Genomic DNA, 18116 nt, shown 5'->3' with positions numbered 1-18116 from the left:
TCGTCAAATACAAACCCTACACACAACCTTAATTTTATGTACCGGTCCTCCTCACAATAGATGGTCTTCTCAATTCCCTTCTTCAAAGAGTAGAGAAAAAGGCAACAATGACAACAATTTCTTAGGTATTTTCGTTGTGACCCTCATTGTACTTATTCTTCAGGGAAAATTAATGCGACTACTAACTAAATACAACAGATATTACACTAATTCTTTTCGGTTTCTTTCTTATAAATTTATTATGTAGTTTATATTTCCATGTACCATAAATTCAAGAATTTTGTAGCTTGCACCAAGCGAGACAAAGGCAAATGGATCAGGCCCCATTACTGTCACTCTATCTACTTGTGCATGACTTCTGGATGTGACTAGAAAAGTCACACGACATGAGATCACATATGATTTTTTTTTCTATTGAAAGAAGCTGCTATAGACTATATTGGTGCCAATTATAAACGCCTTTTGTCTTAGATTTTTTTTTCCTAGTCCCTCTTAATGGCCATTGAGGATAAATAGGTGTAGAAACATTTTATGATTATTGTGCTCTGCATATAATCTCCTCAATGGTGCAAACTACAAACTTCATCCGCCAATTCCTAGTGTACTCTATGGCGCAAACTGCAAACTTCATGAACTTATTCTGCATGGGCATTTGTCTTGAAGAAGAAGCACACTGAGGGTCACGATGAAAATGCACAAAAATCAGTAGGAAAATGCCTTTTAAACTACTCTTTGGAAAAGGAAATTGAGAAGGATGTCTGGTATGAGGAGAAGTATCAAGAAGGTTAATGGTGGTTAGGGACATCAATATATCGGATTTCAATCAGATATCCGACCGATCCGATCCGAGAAAATCCGATATGGAGAAAAATTTAATATCCGATTAAGAAATTGGATCATATTCAGATTTAATAAATGGCACCTGATCGGATTTAGATATACATAACTTTCCAATCAGATTCAGATTGGTTTCATTCTTAGACAAATATCATGTATCTAATACTATTAAATTTTGAAAATTGGCAAAATGCAGTTCAAAATTCGGATCCGGATTTGGATTCAGATTTAGATATGACTTTTCGTTATTTGAATTCGAATTTGAATATGTGAACAAAAAAAAACAGATATAATTAAGGATATATCCGGTCCAAATTCGATCAATTGGCATCCCTAACGATGGTTGGAGTTTGATGAGTTTTGTCTATAGTAGAACAAAACAAGAATGGAAAGTTGTGTATGTAAAGGTGAAGCATATTTATGGCATAAATTTGTAATCAAATTGCACATGAGGATAGGTAGAGTTTACAAGGCCCTCATTTCATATACTGGTGGCTTATCTATCTTTTCTGTCAAGGTGAAATCCTTCTCTTTTTTAGCCAACTGCGTACCCCTCTTTGCACATCTATTCCAATTTTTTAGTCTCCTTATGCAAATGTTCGCTCCAACTACCTCAGCAAATGTATGACTGTATTTTCCTGTTTTATTGGAATAATTGGACCTCGTGACAGCATATCTATAGCTTGAGGCCCTGAAGAGGCGCCAAGAGATTTGAATGTGCACACCACTCATCTTCTCACCTATGCCTTGTCAGATCTCTCCTTGAGATAGACCTCTTCATCTAATACTTTAGTAAACCAATTCTGAACATTTTTCTTGTTAACATTAAATGTTAAATTTTGGGTGAGCGGGAAGGAACCCACCACCCGAGTGAGAGGCTGAAGCTCCACCCCTCCCACTCTTTCCCCTTTCCCCCAGGGTCCAAAGCTGTTGTTGCAGGACCTAGGTGGTCCTACAATATACTCTTTAACTCGAGTGTTGTACGTATCATTGTTTTCAATCTAGAAGAGTAACACCCACAAGAATTGAACTAAGGACGCATCAACAACAAGCTACACAAGCTGACCAGCTATGCTACACTCTTCAGGGCATGTCTAATTTTTAATTTTGAATTTCAAATACTAAGAAACTCATATTTGGTGCTCCTGCCCTTAACCATATGTTTTCAAAAACTCAGGTGAAGCAATCAGTGATTCATGTTACATATTGTTATATGATATCTTGTTAAAAGTAAGGTGTTTGGTTGGTGAAAAAATTTGAAGTGGGAAGAAATTGTGAATGCAATTCGCCTTTTCTTTTTGGGAAGTAAAGAGAGTCTGTATGGTTTGGTAACTCTAGACTGTGCCATCTCCATTCATCCATTCATCTACCATGATGATGGATACCATCATGTTTTAATCGATTAAGAAATCCTTCATAAGTGATGTCAATTCAATGTCAAAGCTAACTATTAATGATAAAAGTAGGCAATTTTTTTTTTTTTGTTTGAGAATAAAAGTTCAGTGAGGATTTCATTCTAGAAATAAAAGTTCCCGGTTCGGATGCTTAGGGTGTGGAAAAAAAGGGGTGATATAGATTTTGAGATTAATGTTGTGTTGAAGCAAATCTTTTTTCTTTAATCCTCCATCAGTGGCTAACCTGCCCAAGCCCCAGTGCATTTTGTAGTGATTTCTATCATATGAATGGTACAACTTGATGGTTTCTTCAAGTTGATTTTAGAAATAATGTTTTTAAATTGTGTTCTTCGCTTGCATATTTGCTTGTGGAGACACATTTGGCATAGTTGGTAGCTCCTTGAGAAGTTCACTGTCCATACTCTGGAATTTCACAATTTGAGTTTGAGTTAAAAACACTGCCAAGAGGTATATAGGATGCATAGTTTCAAGCTAAATTCAGTCTTTGGTAAATTCAATCTAATCGGATTTCAAGTAACTGCATTCAAGCTCCACAACAGGCTCATACTTTATTGTTAGCATCCAATTTAGGTTTGACTAACACAAGATCCACATTTATATGTAACTTGATCGGATGTTATCATCTCGCAGGCAAATATTAGTCTGAGACACCCATTTGTTTCATAAACTGCATACCAAAATTTGAATCTATGTTTGTTTAGTAGATCAAGCTAAATGGTTTCAAAATTAGATCAATATTTAAATACATTTGATCAATTTACATTCCTACGACTTTTGTATATTAGTCATAACATTCTCAATATAGGTATCGGCCCCATTCATCCAATTACATATTAGCTTGTATCGCCTTACGCTTGTATCACATTCATTTTTCTTCACAACTGGAGAAAGAATGTTTTCAGGAGCAAGCGATTCTCAAACTCAGTGATAAGTCCTTAGAAATGAATACAACTGTCATTAATAGTCGCCTGCATAGTTAGAGGACTGCCCAGGACTTCTGCAGTCGGGTAAAGGAAAAGGTTATGTACAACAAAATAGCAGAAATTTAGTGCAACTTTCGAATTGGTACCTAGTTTCGAGGTCAACATATAGAAAGAAAAGAAAATAATTGAATGCACATACACGGAAGAAACCAATGAATCAAGCAGCCAAGAAAAGAACGAAAGAAAAGAAAAATCCTTCTCTTGGGGCCGAAGTGTGAGGATCTGTAAAAAAACACGGTGAACAGTCATCATCATCTCATAACATCAATCCCCTTGTGCATGCGTTGTGGCTAAGTGACATTACGCGCCATTCTAGTCCTACTATTTCCTTCGAAGAAATATATGAAGTCCCCATCTTACAATTTTAATCCTCCATGTGTCTGTTTCTACCACATTTTTATCAGCAGTCAGTACTAAATGCAGATAAAATATATGTCGTATACAGCTGAAAGTATAATACCTCATCCATATATACTTTGTGGAATATTTAAGGGCATGCTTGGTTAACCCAGCAACATCCAATTGAAGGCGTCCAGGTCTGTCAGTTGGATACCCAACCAGAAAAACCGTGTTCATATCACGTTAAATTGAATAACATTGGTTGAGTGGGATGTTGTTCGGCTGCACATATCTGTTCTTCAAACAAGCCCCAAATAACAAAACCTCAGGTCTGTTCAATCACCATAGATACAGCACCACCGTCCAACATCTCTATACAGCCATGAATTCTGCAACCTTTGAGTTGCCAACAATTTCAGTTTTCTTCCAGAAAGAGCATGTTTTTATGTGAAGGTGGAAATTAACGAAATAATTATTTCATAAGGTAGATTTTTCTGAAAAGACCATCAACAAACGAAGCCTCAGCAGAAGCTTACATCACAAAACAGATTCAACTGATCTCCGCAATCCAGTAAGTGTTTAAATCACTACATTGGGAGGAGGTCACAATAAAGTAGCTTTAAAACGCACTGTTGAGAAATAAATTCCTACCAATCCTTGAAGATGCATAAATCACAAGATTCTACAAGCAGAGGGTATTTGTTCTTCCAGTCGCAGGCATACCCCTTTAAGAACCAACCATGACAATTATATGGTGAACACATCCCCTAATACCATTTACAAGACCTCTACAAAAGGTGTAGCTCAAGCTGGACCAGCAGGAGGACAAGCAATGCCTAAGGAACCAACAGTAAAGAGGTTTTTGCTTCCTGAGGAAACTTTCATTGTCATGAAAATTTTGATCCTGAATGCTAGTGCAGGCTTTCTCATTTCATGCGAAAGCTGGAAGGAGCAACAAATAATGCTTTTTACGTGGCTTCCCCAACGCGCAGCAGAAAGGAAGCCTACTTCCATTTCGACCCTTCTGGACTAAAGGCGATAATTAGACGTTGAATTCTAGAAAAGTTGGTGAGAAGAACAAAATTCAGACGTTTGCTTATAAAACTCCCAAATCCACTGAACTTAATGCCGCCTCAATTATCAATCCAGGAAAGAGATTGGAATTGTCTTCGTTGGGAGGACCTACTCTTTCAGAAAAGTTGGGAGAGGCTAGGATAGATTGCCTTGTGACTTCGAACATAATATAGACAGCATTCTATTTGTTTGTGGCTTTGTGTAACAATCTGCACATTATTCTGACAATAAGAAGTGAAAATCCCCTTGATTTTCAGCAGTATTCATCTTTTCCTTGCCTGCCTAAACATCTGCTTCATGGCTCCATCATAATTTGCGAAAGAAACTCACTTGAAAAACTTGGAAACACCAAGAATGGTATTGTGAGATCTGTCAGTGAAAAATCAGTAACAAGTCCACAGTTGAAATAGCTGAGACAGCATGATGGTGGTCTGAGGTCTTCCCAACTTGTTTGCGTTGCAGATCAAGTACAAACAGCCAAGTTGTGCTTCATCCTGAAGCATTCCATAGATGCCACGGAATTTATCAGTACATCAGACAGCACCATGGATTGGCAAGAATTATCTTGGTTACACGATTCAACCTGGCACGAGTTCTAACAGAGGAAGCAGATTGTCAAGAACATGCCACCATCGAACTCTCCATTTTGAAAAACAATCAGCGACATCCACAACATTAATCCAGTGGAGGCACCCATCTCTGGCAACTTCCAGAGCGGAAAGGATGCATAATTCTATGGCCACGGTCAATATGCACAAATCAGTTTCACCTTTGATAATCATATGCAGACCCCTAGAGGGCAAAATCATCATAACAACCATTTCAATTTCATTCTAACAAAAAGAAACAATGTTTGCAAACAAAGAACAAAAGTGGCAATAAGTTTCAAGGTTCATCTGTGGAACTCTGGTTGTTGCTCAGAGATAACATAGAAAGCTGCTCATCCAGTGATAAATCAACATGACAAGAAGTACGACATGAGAAGGGAATAAGCACTAGGCCCAGGCAACGTTGTTCCATAGGAGATGGCGAGGAACGATGTATACTTCGATATTCTACGGTGTCCTGAAGTATGAGGTTACCTTGTTTGTCAAGGCAATGGAAGGAGCCAACGAAGAAGCGGCCGTCCTTAACACCCACCAGGAGGCGACGAAAGAGCAGCTTCCGAACGACATTGACGGCGGGCGTCTCGGTGAGATTGGCATTGAAGGTCGTTTCTTCCTGAATATCATTTTGAGGTTGCTGATGAATAGTAGATGATGATCCCTGGATTGGCTCCTCCATCAGTGGAGAACTAGGAAGAACTTCCCTGCTAATCACAAATAAACACTGTCAGATCAGATCATCCTTCCTGACTATAAACCTTAGGTATTCCGCTACCATTGAACGTGCCTTCGGACTACTTCGGACATCATTAAAATTGAATCTACGACCACAATTGACATAATTTTTAAGGGCCTTGGCCTGGTACCCCCAATGGTTACTAAATGAAGTCCTCAAAGAACAACGTTTCTATCAACAAAGCTAATCCAGAACCTAAGTACTTTCAGCAGATAAACAGAAATTCTAGTTGCATATGCGTTGAACCAATTCAAAACGAAAAGTTCATAAATCTATAGAGACCAAAATTAAGATGTTCCCTTCTCCTGATTTTGCAATTCTGATATGCAATTGTTCATGGTGTGCTTGAAGATTACTTTACCAAGGAAGGTGCGAATCAACTTCACTTCTTCAACGAGGAGAAAAGAAGAGAAAGGGCAAAAAACTCGTGCGTGTTTGCGAACAATTCAAACCCCGTAAGCCCTAACGAAGAGAAAACAGGGTACCGATAAACAAATAGCACACATCAGAAGCGAGAATGAAGAAAGCAAGAAATCGTTTCTTGGAGGACGGTCGGTGGAACAGGAAAAATAGTATCAAAATGGTACTTCAAATAAGGAGAAACCGAGAGAAGAAAGAACTCGAAACAATAAACGGCAGAACAAAAACAGTGTAAGAAACAACTAAACTCTTTTTTCTTTCACCGGTTGCAGTAGTCGATGGATGGTAGCGCCGGCCTGATTCAGAAGAAGCGAGAGAGAAAGAGAGAGAGAGAGCAGAGTTAACCTTGACGGCGATCGAGAGAGGAGTACAAAAGGAGCCCGACTCGAGCTCGTTCGTAAAAACTCGACTCTAACTACAAACTAGTCGAGCTCAAGTTTATATTTGTTTTCGAGCTCAAGTTTAAATTTGTTTTTGAGTCGAGTTTGTTTGAAATGTAAAATGAGTCCAATTCGAGTAATAAGAATTAAGAACTCGATTTGTCTAAACTTTGCACGACTCGATTATATGAATGTGTTGTCGATGAGAAATTTTATGTTCCTAAGTTTTGTTTAAGGAATATTTGGATGAAGAATATGTACATATCTTTCATTAGATTTTATGTTAGTGGTTGACCACAGTTAAATTAATTAAAAAAAAACTAGTTAAACGAGTTAACAAGTTAAAAAGATGAGACATATCAAATAAACAAAAAAACTTAAACGGGATAAATGCCTCAAGCTCATGCTCCACGCTGTATCCTCGAGTCGAGCTCAAGCCTATTCTATGGCTCGGCTCGATATTGAGGTTTTTTGAGTCGTTTCTAGCCTTGCCTTTGATAAAAATTGATAAACCTGATGGCCAGGTTTCGTAAAATCATCCTTTTGAAATAAATTCAAAGAAAAAATGCATTAGTTCACGTGAATAGACTTCTAAGATCAGTAACCCGAATAAATTTTTGAGAGAAAAATCGTTAGAAACGAGTGTTCCACTGGATTCTTGTTGGGGGCGTTTGATTCCACTGGAGTCGGTGGAATTCTAGAATCAAAATGCCTGTTTTTAAAAAATAGGAATTATTTTTTCAAACATGGTCTGGACATTATGCTATGATTAACTTGTCACAGCTTGTTTGCACCGTGGAGTGTGGATTGATATTGGTTAATTAGTGTCTCGATAATGATTCAAAACCATATAGCATGCAGTTTTGGTATCATTTGTAAGTACATATGCACACTTAAATCATATCTATTCATGACTCGGTTAAACTCACCGGGCTGGGTTTTTAAACAAGACTTCTCTTACATATAGGCATCGACTGGACATGTAAAAACCCTGGTGGCAAAGGTCCTTCTGACCTTAGAATTATTCTTCCTGCGGAAGCCCGTTGAAACAGAAAATTTATTAAGAAATCATAAGAAATTATTTCTCTCTTGATCATGAAAGTAATCAACTCGCTACACTAAACTGATCATGCTTCCCTTTTCACGATGTTCACAAATCCTTCAAAATTCCTTGCAGAAGCACCGTCCTTCATGGTAGCCTTCTTCCCCTTCTCTTCCAAGTGGGCGATCCTCTCTCTTATTCCTTCATCGTTTATCACCAACTCCAGCTTCTCCCTGATTTCTTCTTTTCCAACAGTCCCGTCATCCTCCTCCTCCAACTCCAAGCCCACCTTCCACACCTCAACTATGGCGATCTGGTTAAGAAACTGGTCGCCAAAGTAAGGCCAACACAACATGGGAACTCCATTGCTCACTGCTTCCATGGTCGAGTTCCAGCCACAGTGAGTCAAGAAACAGGCAACCGAGGGATGGGCGAGTACTTCTTTTTGTGGAGCCCATCCAACAATTAGTGCACGCTTTGCAACTCGATCCATGAACCCTTCCGGATAGACGGCACCACCGGAACTGTCCATGAGGTCAGGTCTAGAGACCCAAAGGAACGGCCGGCCGGTGAGCTCAAGCCCAATGGCGAGTTCGCCAAGTTGGTGCTGGCTAAGCACCGTGGTGCTTCCCAGTGAGACGTAGATGACTGAGCAAGTGGGTTGCTGATTGAGCCAGTCGATGCAACTCCAATCCTGGGCCCAAACGGAAGATGGTTGGTGCTTGGCTTTGTTGGATGGGAGAAGGGGACCTATTGGAATTGCATTGTTGATGAGATGAAGAAATGGCGACTCGAGCTCCTCAAATGTGTTGCAGAGTACGTGACTTATGCCTTTCATGGACTCGCCGGACTTCTCAACGCACTTGAAGAAAATCTCTGTGATTTTGGTGTCTTCAAAGGGCAACCATAACAGGTGAGCTGACCGGAAGGCAGGTACTCCTTCTGAAAGCTGAACCATCTTGTCACCTGTTTGAAAACCTGTTCACCAGTCAAAAATCTCCTTAAGGGGCCTTTGATTAGGTTATAATTATAGAATATAGAATTAAAATTTAAGATACCAAAAATAGTCCATGTACTTTATAAGAGATTAGGAATTGAATGAGAACTTTGGTTCTTATTTAAAATGAAATACTCATCGTGAAATTTCATGGCACATAATTACTCTAATAGCTAATAGCAAACACTAAATGACAGGAACAGAGCCAGGAGAGGCGGCAGTAGGCCTTGGCCAGCCTACCCCCTCCACACCACAAAATTTTTGTTTTAAAAAATTTATATCTAAATTTCTTTAAATAAAATCATTTATTTGATATAAAATTTAAAAAATTAAAATTTTGAAACTGTAGTTTGACAAAACAAGGAAACATAAACATGCCAAACATCCAAATCATTTGCTCAAGAATAGTAACCATTTACCATTTTCATCGATGACTCCATCTTCAATAAGCATTGGAATGTTGAGGAGAGTGGCCAGTGTCCAGGTTGAGGCAGTCCAGACGGCAGCTCTCGGAAGGTTGAGCTTCTCGGCAACATCAAACAGAAAACCCATTGCCCCATCGGCAATTACAAACGTAATCTTCTCTTCATCCTTCTCATTGATCTTCAGTACGAGCTCCTCCATGAAACTCGGAATGGCGTTCATTGAGCTAGACAAGAGCTTGCAGGCATCTTTGCGGTCGTCATCTGTGGATAAGCCGTCAGGTATGGTTACCAACCGGATTCTTCCGGCGTAGTCGCTGCTAAAGTTTTCAGGCAGTGCTGCCTTCACTTGTCTATGCGTGTACTCAGTGTAGACGAAGGTAACAAGAACACCATGATCGGCCAGGTGATGAGAGAGCTCCATGAGAGCTGCTACGTGGCCTTGCCCACAGAAAGGGACGACCAGAGCGTGAGGAACAGCCATTCTTCTTCTGCGTCCTCTTTGCAAACGTCTCTTCTGCAACAAAGCCTACTCTCCATCTCCTTTTCTCTCCCTCTCTTTTATAATTGCAGATTCACCAACATGTGCAGTAACTGCGAACTTACCATTCTCTGTCGGTCGTAGAACTAACGGCAACAGCTGAATCAAATCAACAACGATGTCATTTCTTCACGAAAAAAAAAAAGGCTCCATGTCCACGTGACACACGTACGTCGAAAGAAAAAGGGACATTTTTTAATTAGTAAAAAAAATATTTAATTTTTAAGTCTTTTTATTATTTTTTGCCTTAAATTTGTTTGTTAAACAAGACTATTATTGTTATTAATAATATTGGCATATTAAATTTTCATGCACCATTTAAATTAATGTTGAGCATCCAGTCGAGTACCAGGTACCCAGAGCCCGACTCTAAGCTCAGGTCTAATACTTGAAATGAAAAAAGAGGGCAAATACTACAAACCCTCATTTTTTTTTGTCCCAAAGGGATTGGGTTTCACATTCAAATTCGTGGGCAACCATAGTGTACCTTTTTCATGATGGTGTTGTTGGCATGAAAGCGAGTACGTCTACCTTTTGAGAGCTGCTTCCAACTCGCACTATGGTGCAGAAGGTGCCCTTAAGATTAGGAGTGTGAACCATATGAGTTGAAAAGGGTCCCATATTGTTTGGAGGGCAGGGCACATGCATGGGTGGAATCAAAAATTTTTTATGAAGTAGACCGAGTTAAAGTTTATAATTTTTTTCAAAATTTTTATATAAGGCAATTAAAACTTTTTAAATTTTACATGTAATTTTTTTTTTAAAGAAAATTGGGATAGGGACCTTACCATTACCTATCGTCTGAAAAGCTGTTCCTTTCAATAATTATGTTTCCATGGTCGCCTTTCAATCGAAAGGCTGCAAGCTGCTGGAAGAAAGATACTACGGAGATAAATTGAAAGCAGACTTACTGCATACTTTTTTAAAAATGATAAAAATGACCTACAATTCATACTACACCGCATGCAAACGATTAATAATAATTGATTTGATGAAAGCACATTGAGTCTTCCCCACAATTGTTCTCAGCATGTCTACATTCTATTCACCATAACTTTAACAATCATCTTAAGGTGGCCGTTACACAAAGCTATGAGTTATATTTAAAATAAAGTAAATAAAAGAACATTATGGGGTCATGGTCAGTAGGGACGGAGCTAAATTTTTTTTGTTAAGGGTCAAACTATAGTTTCAAAATTTTAACAAGGATTGAAATAGAAATTTTCAATTTTTTTATATATGTTAAACTAAAATTTTTACATTTACATATAAAATTTTAAAGTTTTTAAAATCTAAGTTGGGGTTGGGGGCCCCCCCTGCCACCCACCCTTCCCTTCGCCCCTGATGGCTACGGCTGGGCACTTGGTAGGCCTGGCCTGATCCAAAGTCGAGCTTGGCTCAGGCCAACCCGATTTTAGTAAAAGAATTTTTTTAAAATATATAGATTTAATATATAAACATATATTTATAGTAAAAATATATATATTATCAGGCCGAGTCGGGTCCAATCGAGCCAGCCCAACAACTTCTTAGTAGTAGTGGCTCAATTTATTATTTTTTTAAATTTAAAATATATAATACATATTTATAAATAAAATATATAAATTTAATTTTTGAGAGAAAGATTTTGGGCCCAAGCCAAAGCTCAACCTCATTTAGTCTGGGGCCCAATGTCCACCCTTATTTATTAGGCTGGCTCCACGTCCAATTTTTTGAGCCGAATGGGGGTTTCAGTTGGTCTAGGTACTGAGTACCTGTTAGGTACTGGTCTCCTCTATTAAGCCATTCTACCCTTACACAAGCCTACATGTGGCTCCCTTCCTATAACTGATGGTACAAAACCAGGCGAGCCCTTTTATAACACAATATACTAGTTTTCAAAGAGATAATATGTCTTCTTCTTCTATTGTGATGGTCAAATAACTATCAAGATGTATGAGACTCAACATATGTGTTTATATCGTCTCTTCACTGGCCATACTTAGTCAAGGCAACGTTGGTTGTAGATCAAGAGTATTAATGTGTTTGCTCAATTTAACCACAATAAAATAGTAGAAAACCATCAAATCATACTACACGAATAGTCTAGTGAGCAAGAAAAGTATTTTATCCTATCACTAAAAAAAAAACTCCTACCACACTTCAACTTGTGTATCAGTGGCCTCCTAGACTCCTAAAGTTTGATTTGTTTTAGTAAAAGTGTTGGAGGCCCTAGACTTCTAAGGTTTGATTTGGAAATGTGCCACCATTTATATCCTATAGATCGATGTAATTCACTTTTTAATGTTAAAAAACTAATTGATGATTCGCATGAAATTGTTTTTTATCTAAAAGTTATATATTTACACGACATTTTGAACTTTAATAATTAAAAAAAGATAATGGAAATTCTGAAATTATTTAAATTTAAAATATGTATTGATATTAAATTGATGCATTTAACAAAGATAAAGCAATTTAAAAGAGTAAGCGGAAAGATTGACATAGTTATTTACCAAAGTTAAAAAAGTAAATAACGATGTGGATATTACGGCGCCAAATTAATCTATAACTAAATGTGCCGAATAAAATTAAATGATAAAGGAGGAAGTAAAATAGCCAAGTTGAGGGAACAGAGGGAGGCGAAAGTACATGGAAAATTGCCACCATTCTTTTCATCGGAATGGCCACTGATTTTTTTTTCACTTTTTTGAAAAATTTCCATAGGAGTCCACTATTATTTTTAGTTTTTGGAAAGCCGGAACAAATGATTGTACAAGGAAAAGCAATCAAAAGATAACATACATATCGAAGTGTAAGTTGCTCGATTGAGAAGACCATACACAGTAACATTTATCATTAATTTTCTTTTCCATTTTTCTTGAATTTCTCTACTGATCTAAGAGAGGCCGCTGGCCCCTTCGTGTCCAACACCCTCGGGTTCATAGAGCTTGTTTTGGGACTTATTACAGTTTAAAGAAACAGCGCACTGAATATGACAGTGACTACCATAGGATTTGAACCCAAATCCTTTTATAAAGTAAAATGCATTGCCACCTAGTGTGCTATAACCCCTTGGAGATATATTCGTCAATAATTTTCTCAATTTGTTTTCATACTCATCAACAAATGATATATATATGTGTGTTTTCGTTATGGAACCTTGATCAGTTTTTTTCTATCATAAAGTTTCCACTATTGCAGCATAAATTCCTAGGGTCGCTAAAAGAGGAGTCGTTATTAATTTGGACAAGAGATCTTGATAACTGACATGTTTACTTTCTGTTAACACAGATGGAGTTGTTACTAAGGCTGGGCATCGGGTCGGGCCGGAGGAGTCGTTATTAATTTAGACAAGAGATCTTGATAACTGACATGTTTACTTTCTGTTAACACAGATGGAGTTGTTACTAAGGCTGGGCATCGGGCCGGGCTGGGCCGGGCTTTGAGGCGGGTCTGCCTTCTTACTCCAATGATACATGTCAACCAATATTCATCTTGCAATTATGCTAGGATCAACCTTCAAGAATTCTAAGGCCTGCTCTTCAATCTCCTTATGTCCTCATCAAGCTCTAAGATAAACTTGACTTTCACTATAAGAAAACATCCTATAGAAATTGCCAATAAGCAGATTAAGGCTTTGCGGGTTGCTAGCCTCTAGCTCAGTCAAAAAATGAGCACGAACGTAAACCATGTGCACTTAACAGAAGCAAGAAATTATACTAGTAAACTTAACAAAGGGTCTATAATAAGAAGACTCTCGTTTGATGCAACACATCCTTAAAAAATAGAAGTAGCAGGGCCCGGTTTCTTGACTGATACAATCTCAATGAATTACCAACATTTAGGCAATGAAAGCTATAAATTGTCAACAAATTACCAACATTTAGCCAAAGAAAGCTATATAAAAACTGAATATATTGAAAATGTCAGCAATATATGAGAGACTGAATCTAATAAAGAGCATATATCACACCATTCTGTAAAAAATTGAGCACCTCAGTCCATTGCAATATAAAATCATTCATCGGTTCAATGTGATTTAACAAGCAGTAATAGAAATAAAAAGATTCAAATAAGACACAACAATGAACAAGCAACAACCCTTTTTTGTGTCTATAGACAAATGAAAATCATTTAATCAGTGGGCTGGTTACATATGTTCACTAACAAATCTGAATAACCCTCTAAGGGGTCTATAGACAAATGAAAATCACTCAATTAGTGGCCTGGTTACATATGTTTCACTAACAAATCTAAATAACCCTCTAAGGGGTCTATAGACAAATGAAAATCACTTAATCAGTGGCCTGGTTACATATGTTTCACTAACAAATATGAATAACCCTCTATGTCCACCATGATTGCAGTCCTCCTCTATGTCCACCATGATTGGTGGTCCTGCTGCTCCTACACTTGCAATGGCCCAATGGCAAACTTGGATTTCACCTACAAGAGCAACGATAGGAAACACAAGTAAAAATTAATTCAATAAAACCTACACATATAAAAGGCTAAGTTGATTAATATAACCAATAAGCCGTTGGCTAGCTCCAACAGCCAGACTAGCTCATTCCTGCCCTCTTTAAATAATGAGGGCAGCTTCTCTTTGTGAATACATGTTTTTGTATTTGAATGTTTCCTTGTCTATTCACCAAATTTATATAAATGTAAAAAGGTTGCAAGCACTTGAGCATGTACAAATACATGCTCAGAAAAGGAGGAACCAATTGGGGAAAAGCCAAAATCCATCTCAACAGTATCATACATTATAATAATTTCAGACCCTTAGATGTCCCATGAGCAAAGAAAGTCACTGATCTAGCACTTCTGAACACACAATAAGGAACAATGTTGATGGTTACATAAAATAGATACCCTTCCATCTCGGCTCCTTTTTCATACATACTGGTTTACATGCAATTCTTTAAGCTTAACCTTTGCAAACATGTGTAGGCAGGTGAACTCACAAACAAATATAATGCTTTAATTCAAAAATTATCCTTGATGGGCATGCATGCTGCTATGCTAGAGTGGAGCTAGCTATGTTATATGGACACTTGCAAGAATTTGAAGGCAGTCATGTGTGTCAAGGAGATTTTATAAAATGTCAAGGAAATGTTATAACATTTTACCAGAACGAAATATGAATCATGCTAATTCGTCACCAGAAGAGTCATCCTTATCTTCAAAACTACAAAAACACATCACCACAAGCAAACAACAATGTTAGTATATCATAAAAAACAAAAGGAATGAGCAAAATTTAACATTAAACAATGAACATCTTACATTTCGCATGAGTTATCTTCATCACGAATCCAAGTATGTGTACAAACTAGTGCTTCAACAGTTTTAGGAGTGGTTGAACATCGATAATCATTAATGATTCTTCCAACTGTACTGAATGAAGACTCAGATGCAACCATGGATATGAGGATTGCCAATATATCTCGAGCCATTTTGGATAAAACTTTATATTTACTTTCATTTACCTTCCACCAATTTAATATATAGAACTTTTCATTAGGCCAAGGTCATTCTATTGGATCAGTTAAATATGCTTTCATGGATCAGTTAAATATGCTTTCAGATCTGTATGAGGTACTTGAGGAGATACAGAACTCATGTAATATGTGAAGAAGACATCTCTTGAAAAAGCTGAAGGTCTCTCTTCTTCAAATTCCACATTGGGGTTGTTTGCATTTTCATTTTCTTCATTATTTGTTGCATACACATTTTTGTATTCAGCATACAATTCATGAAGACTTCTCTCTACTTTTCCATATTGTACCATTGCATTATGTTCATTTAAATTCTCAAGTACATACTTCAAACATCCCAATTCGGACATGGAATCTAAGACAAATGCAATTGCAAAGAGGATATTGTAGTCATTTTTCCAATACTTGTCAAATTTTTCTTGCATTTTGACGGCTTTATGATCTTATATACATTGTCTGCCACACTATGTGTATGCAAATGGGTGCGTACCTTCTGTATTTCTTCAAAAACCACATTAGCTGTTACATTTCTGGTAGTGGAGAAGATATTTGTAATATTATAGAATAACTTCAAAAATTGGCACAAGGTAGTTGCATAAGACCATTCATCCTCAGAAGGTAAATTTATATAATTGGGATCCACAGAAGCCAAATGTTGAAATGCATCTTTGTAGAAAAATGCATCTCTCAACATGATATATGTAGAGTTCCATCGAGTTGGAACATCATATTATACCAATCAAGCCCACTGTTCTTATACAATCCTTAAAGGAATGTAACCGCTTTGGTGATTCCTTTACATATTTGACACTTTCACGAACTTTTGAAATTGTATCATGCAGATCCTGCATACCATCTTGAACCATAAGATTTAGAATATGCGCACCACAGTGAATATGCAAATGTTGCCCTTGCATTGGAATAAAATGTCTTCTTCATAAGTTCATTTTCAATGTAGTTATTGCACTATCATTTGTCAAACAATTGTCAGCAGTAATAGAAAATAACTTTGATTGAATGTTCCATTTAGAAATGCAATCTAATAAAGCCTCACACAAACTATTTGCATTATGTGGTGGAGGTACATATACAAAATGAACATATGAGCATGCAACTTCCAATACCTATCAACATATTGCAGGTTTATCCATTTACCTGCACGGGTCCCCCTCAAATCTTGACCGATAATAATAAAAATGCCCCAGTGTAATTGTCATGTTTAAAAACTCGAAAAAATCTATATTGAATGGTAGATTGGATGTGAAAACATAAATATTTGACATTGATTGGAAAATGAATAGAAGAAGACTAGACATAGAATTTCTTGAGGTGAAGGACATTAATAGGATCGACAAGTTCCACTCCATCAGCATGAATCTGTCGGTATGAATTATGGGGCAAGGCTTCATTAATAACATATGAGCCTTCCCACTTTGGTGCCCACTTACCACGTGGTTGTCCTCTAAGGTATACTATCGATCGTAGAACCAAGTGATTTACTTTGAACTGTCTCTCAATAACTGACTTGGCAAATTGTCTAACCACCCTTTGGCGATAAGCTTCAGCGTGCTTGACCACTTTTTGCCTCTTTTCATCTAGCAAATCAAGTTGCATTAGTCTTTTCTGGTGATATTGATTTAAAGGAAGCTCTATCAGAGAAGCAAACTTCAAAGCGGGTTTCAACACATGTAATGGTAGAACCACTTCTGTTCCATAGACTAGCTCTGCTGGAGTAGCATTTGTTGGAGTTCTCATAGTGGTGCGATATGCCCACAAAGCGTTATGCATCTTTTCATGCCAGTCCCTTCCTGTTTCTACTGTTCATTCCAGTATGCGGATCAGAATCTTATTGGTGGCCTCTGCTTGTCCATTACCTTGGGGGTAGTAAGGAGCTGAAAAATGATGCATGATGCGGTATTTACTGCACAACTGTCTCATCTTTTCATTTTTAAAATGAGTCTCATTGTTAGATACTATATCGTGAGGGACTCCAAATCTGCAAAGAAGATGTTTGTGAATGATGGACACTACATTACGTCCTTCCACTGTTCTGAGTGTGACGACTTCTACCCATTTGGTAAAATAGTCTTGTCATTAGAAGCTGTAGGAGATATTTGTTCAACCACGTCAAATGCCCATATTGAAAATGGCCAAGGAGATGTCACCGAATGCAAGTGAGAGGCGTGGGCATGAATGACTGGAGCATGCAGTTGACATTCTTTGCATCTTTTGACGAATTGGTAACAATCTTTTTTGCATAGTAGGCCAATAATATCCTGCTCGAATTATCTGTTTGGTGAGGGTTTGGTAACCAACATGGCCCCCACAGTTTCCTCTATGTGATTCTTCGATGACTTCATTCGCCTCATCTTCATCAAGGCATTGAGAGTATTCAGTACTAAATCCATGTCAGTATAACGCCCCTGCAAGAATAAAATATCTTGCTGACATACGCTGAATTGCTTTATGTTCATTCTTGGATATTCCAGCTGGGAATTCTCTGCTTTCAATGTACCTTTTGATATCATGGTGCCAAGGTGTACTCCCCTCTTGGATATGATGAACATGCGTCGTTGTTTCAAAAGCAGGGCGTTCCAATCTTCCAATCTCAAAAGAACAGATTGCTTCATTGGTTCGAAAGGTGATAGTAGATCCTAAGCTCGCAAGGCCATCCTGAATAGGGTTACCTTCTTTCTTTATGTGAGCCAGTTGTACTTCTTCAAACTGACAGATTAAAGAGGTAGAGATCTCTTGATATGACACAAAATTTTCGTTTTTGACTTGCCATTCTCCATTCACTTGGTTTATAATAAGTTGAGAGTCACCGAAGACATGCACCCTT

General features: G+C 37.7%; 2 protein-coding genes across 3 annotated transcripts; both read right to left on the bottom strand.

Annotated features, from left to right (window-relative positions):
* Positions 1-5456: 5456 nt before the first annotated feature.
* On the bottom strand, positions 5457-6811 carry LOC116258347 (uncharacterized). The gene is made up of 2 exons (XM_031635457.1): positions 6755-6811; positions 5457-5960 (listed from the first exon to the last, which is right to left on the bottom strand). The coding sequence occupies exon 2, from the start codon at positions 5930-5932 to the stop codon at positions 5534-5536; it is 399 nt and encodes a 132-aa protein (XP_031491317.1). The 5' UTR covers positions 5933-5960; positions 6755-6811; the 3' UTR covers positions 5457-5533.
* An 864-nt stretch (positions 6812-7675) lies between these two features.
* Positions 7676-9781, bottom strand: LOC116259269 (UDP-glycosyltransferase 83A1-like). Of its 2 annotated transcripts, none has more exons than XM_031636994.2 (2): positions 9248-9781; positions 7676-8809 (listed from the first exon to the last, which is right to left on the bottom strand). In XM_031636994.2, exons 1-2 carry the CDS (start codon positions 9732-9734, stop codon positions 7917-7919), a joined length of 1380 nt encoding a protein of 459 aa, XP_031492854.1. In that variant the 5' UTR covers positions 9735-9781; the 3' UTR covers positions 7676-7916. The 2 variants fall into 2 exon arrangements, with proteins under 2 accessions (XP_031492854.1, XP_031492855.1); XM_031636995.2 differs by having other exon boundaries at positions 7676-8797.
* Between the last annotated feature and the right edge of the window lie 8335 nt (positions 9782-18116).

The sequence above is a fragment of the Nymphaea colorata genome, chromosome 8 (genome assembly GCF_008831285.2).
Source record: "Nymphaea colorata isolate Beijing-Zhang1983 chromosome 8, ASM883128v2, whole genome shotgun sequence".
In the NCBI taxonomy this organism is placed as follows: Eukaryota; Viridiplantae; Streptophyta; class Magnoliopsida; order Nymphaeales; family Nymphaeaceae; genus Nymphaea; species Nymphaea colorata.
The sequence above is the reverse complement of the archived record's forward strand: the minus strand, read 5'-3'. Positions and strand labels throughout refer to the sequence as shown.

What these genes read in the sequence shown, in the direction of transcription:
- LOC116258347 (XM_031635457.1), bottom strand. Translation starts at nt 5,932, where the DNA reads ATGGAGGAGCCAATCCAGGGATCATCATCTACTATTCATCAGCAACCT.
- LOC116259269 (XM_031636994.2), bottom strand. Translation starts at nt 9,734, where the DNA reads ATGGCTGTTCCTCACGCTCTGGTCGTCCCTTTCTGTGGGCAAGGCCAC. An exon ending in TGGAGTCATCGATGAAAATG is followed by an intron (nt 8,810 to 9,247) that starts GTAAATGGTTAC and finishes ACTGGTGAACAG; the next exon opens with GTTTTCAAACAGGTGACAAG.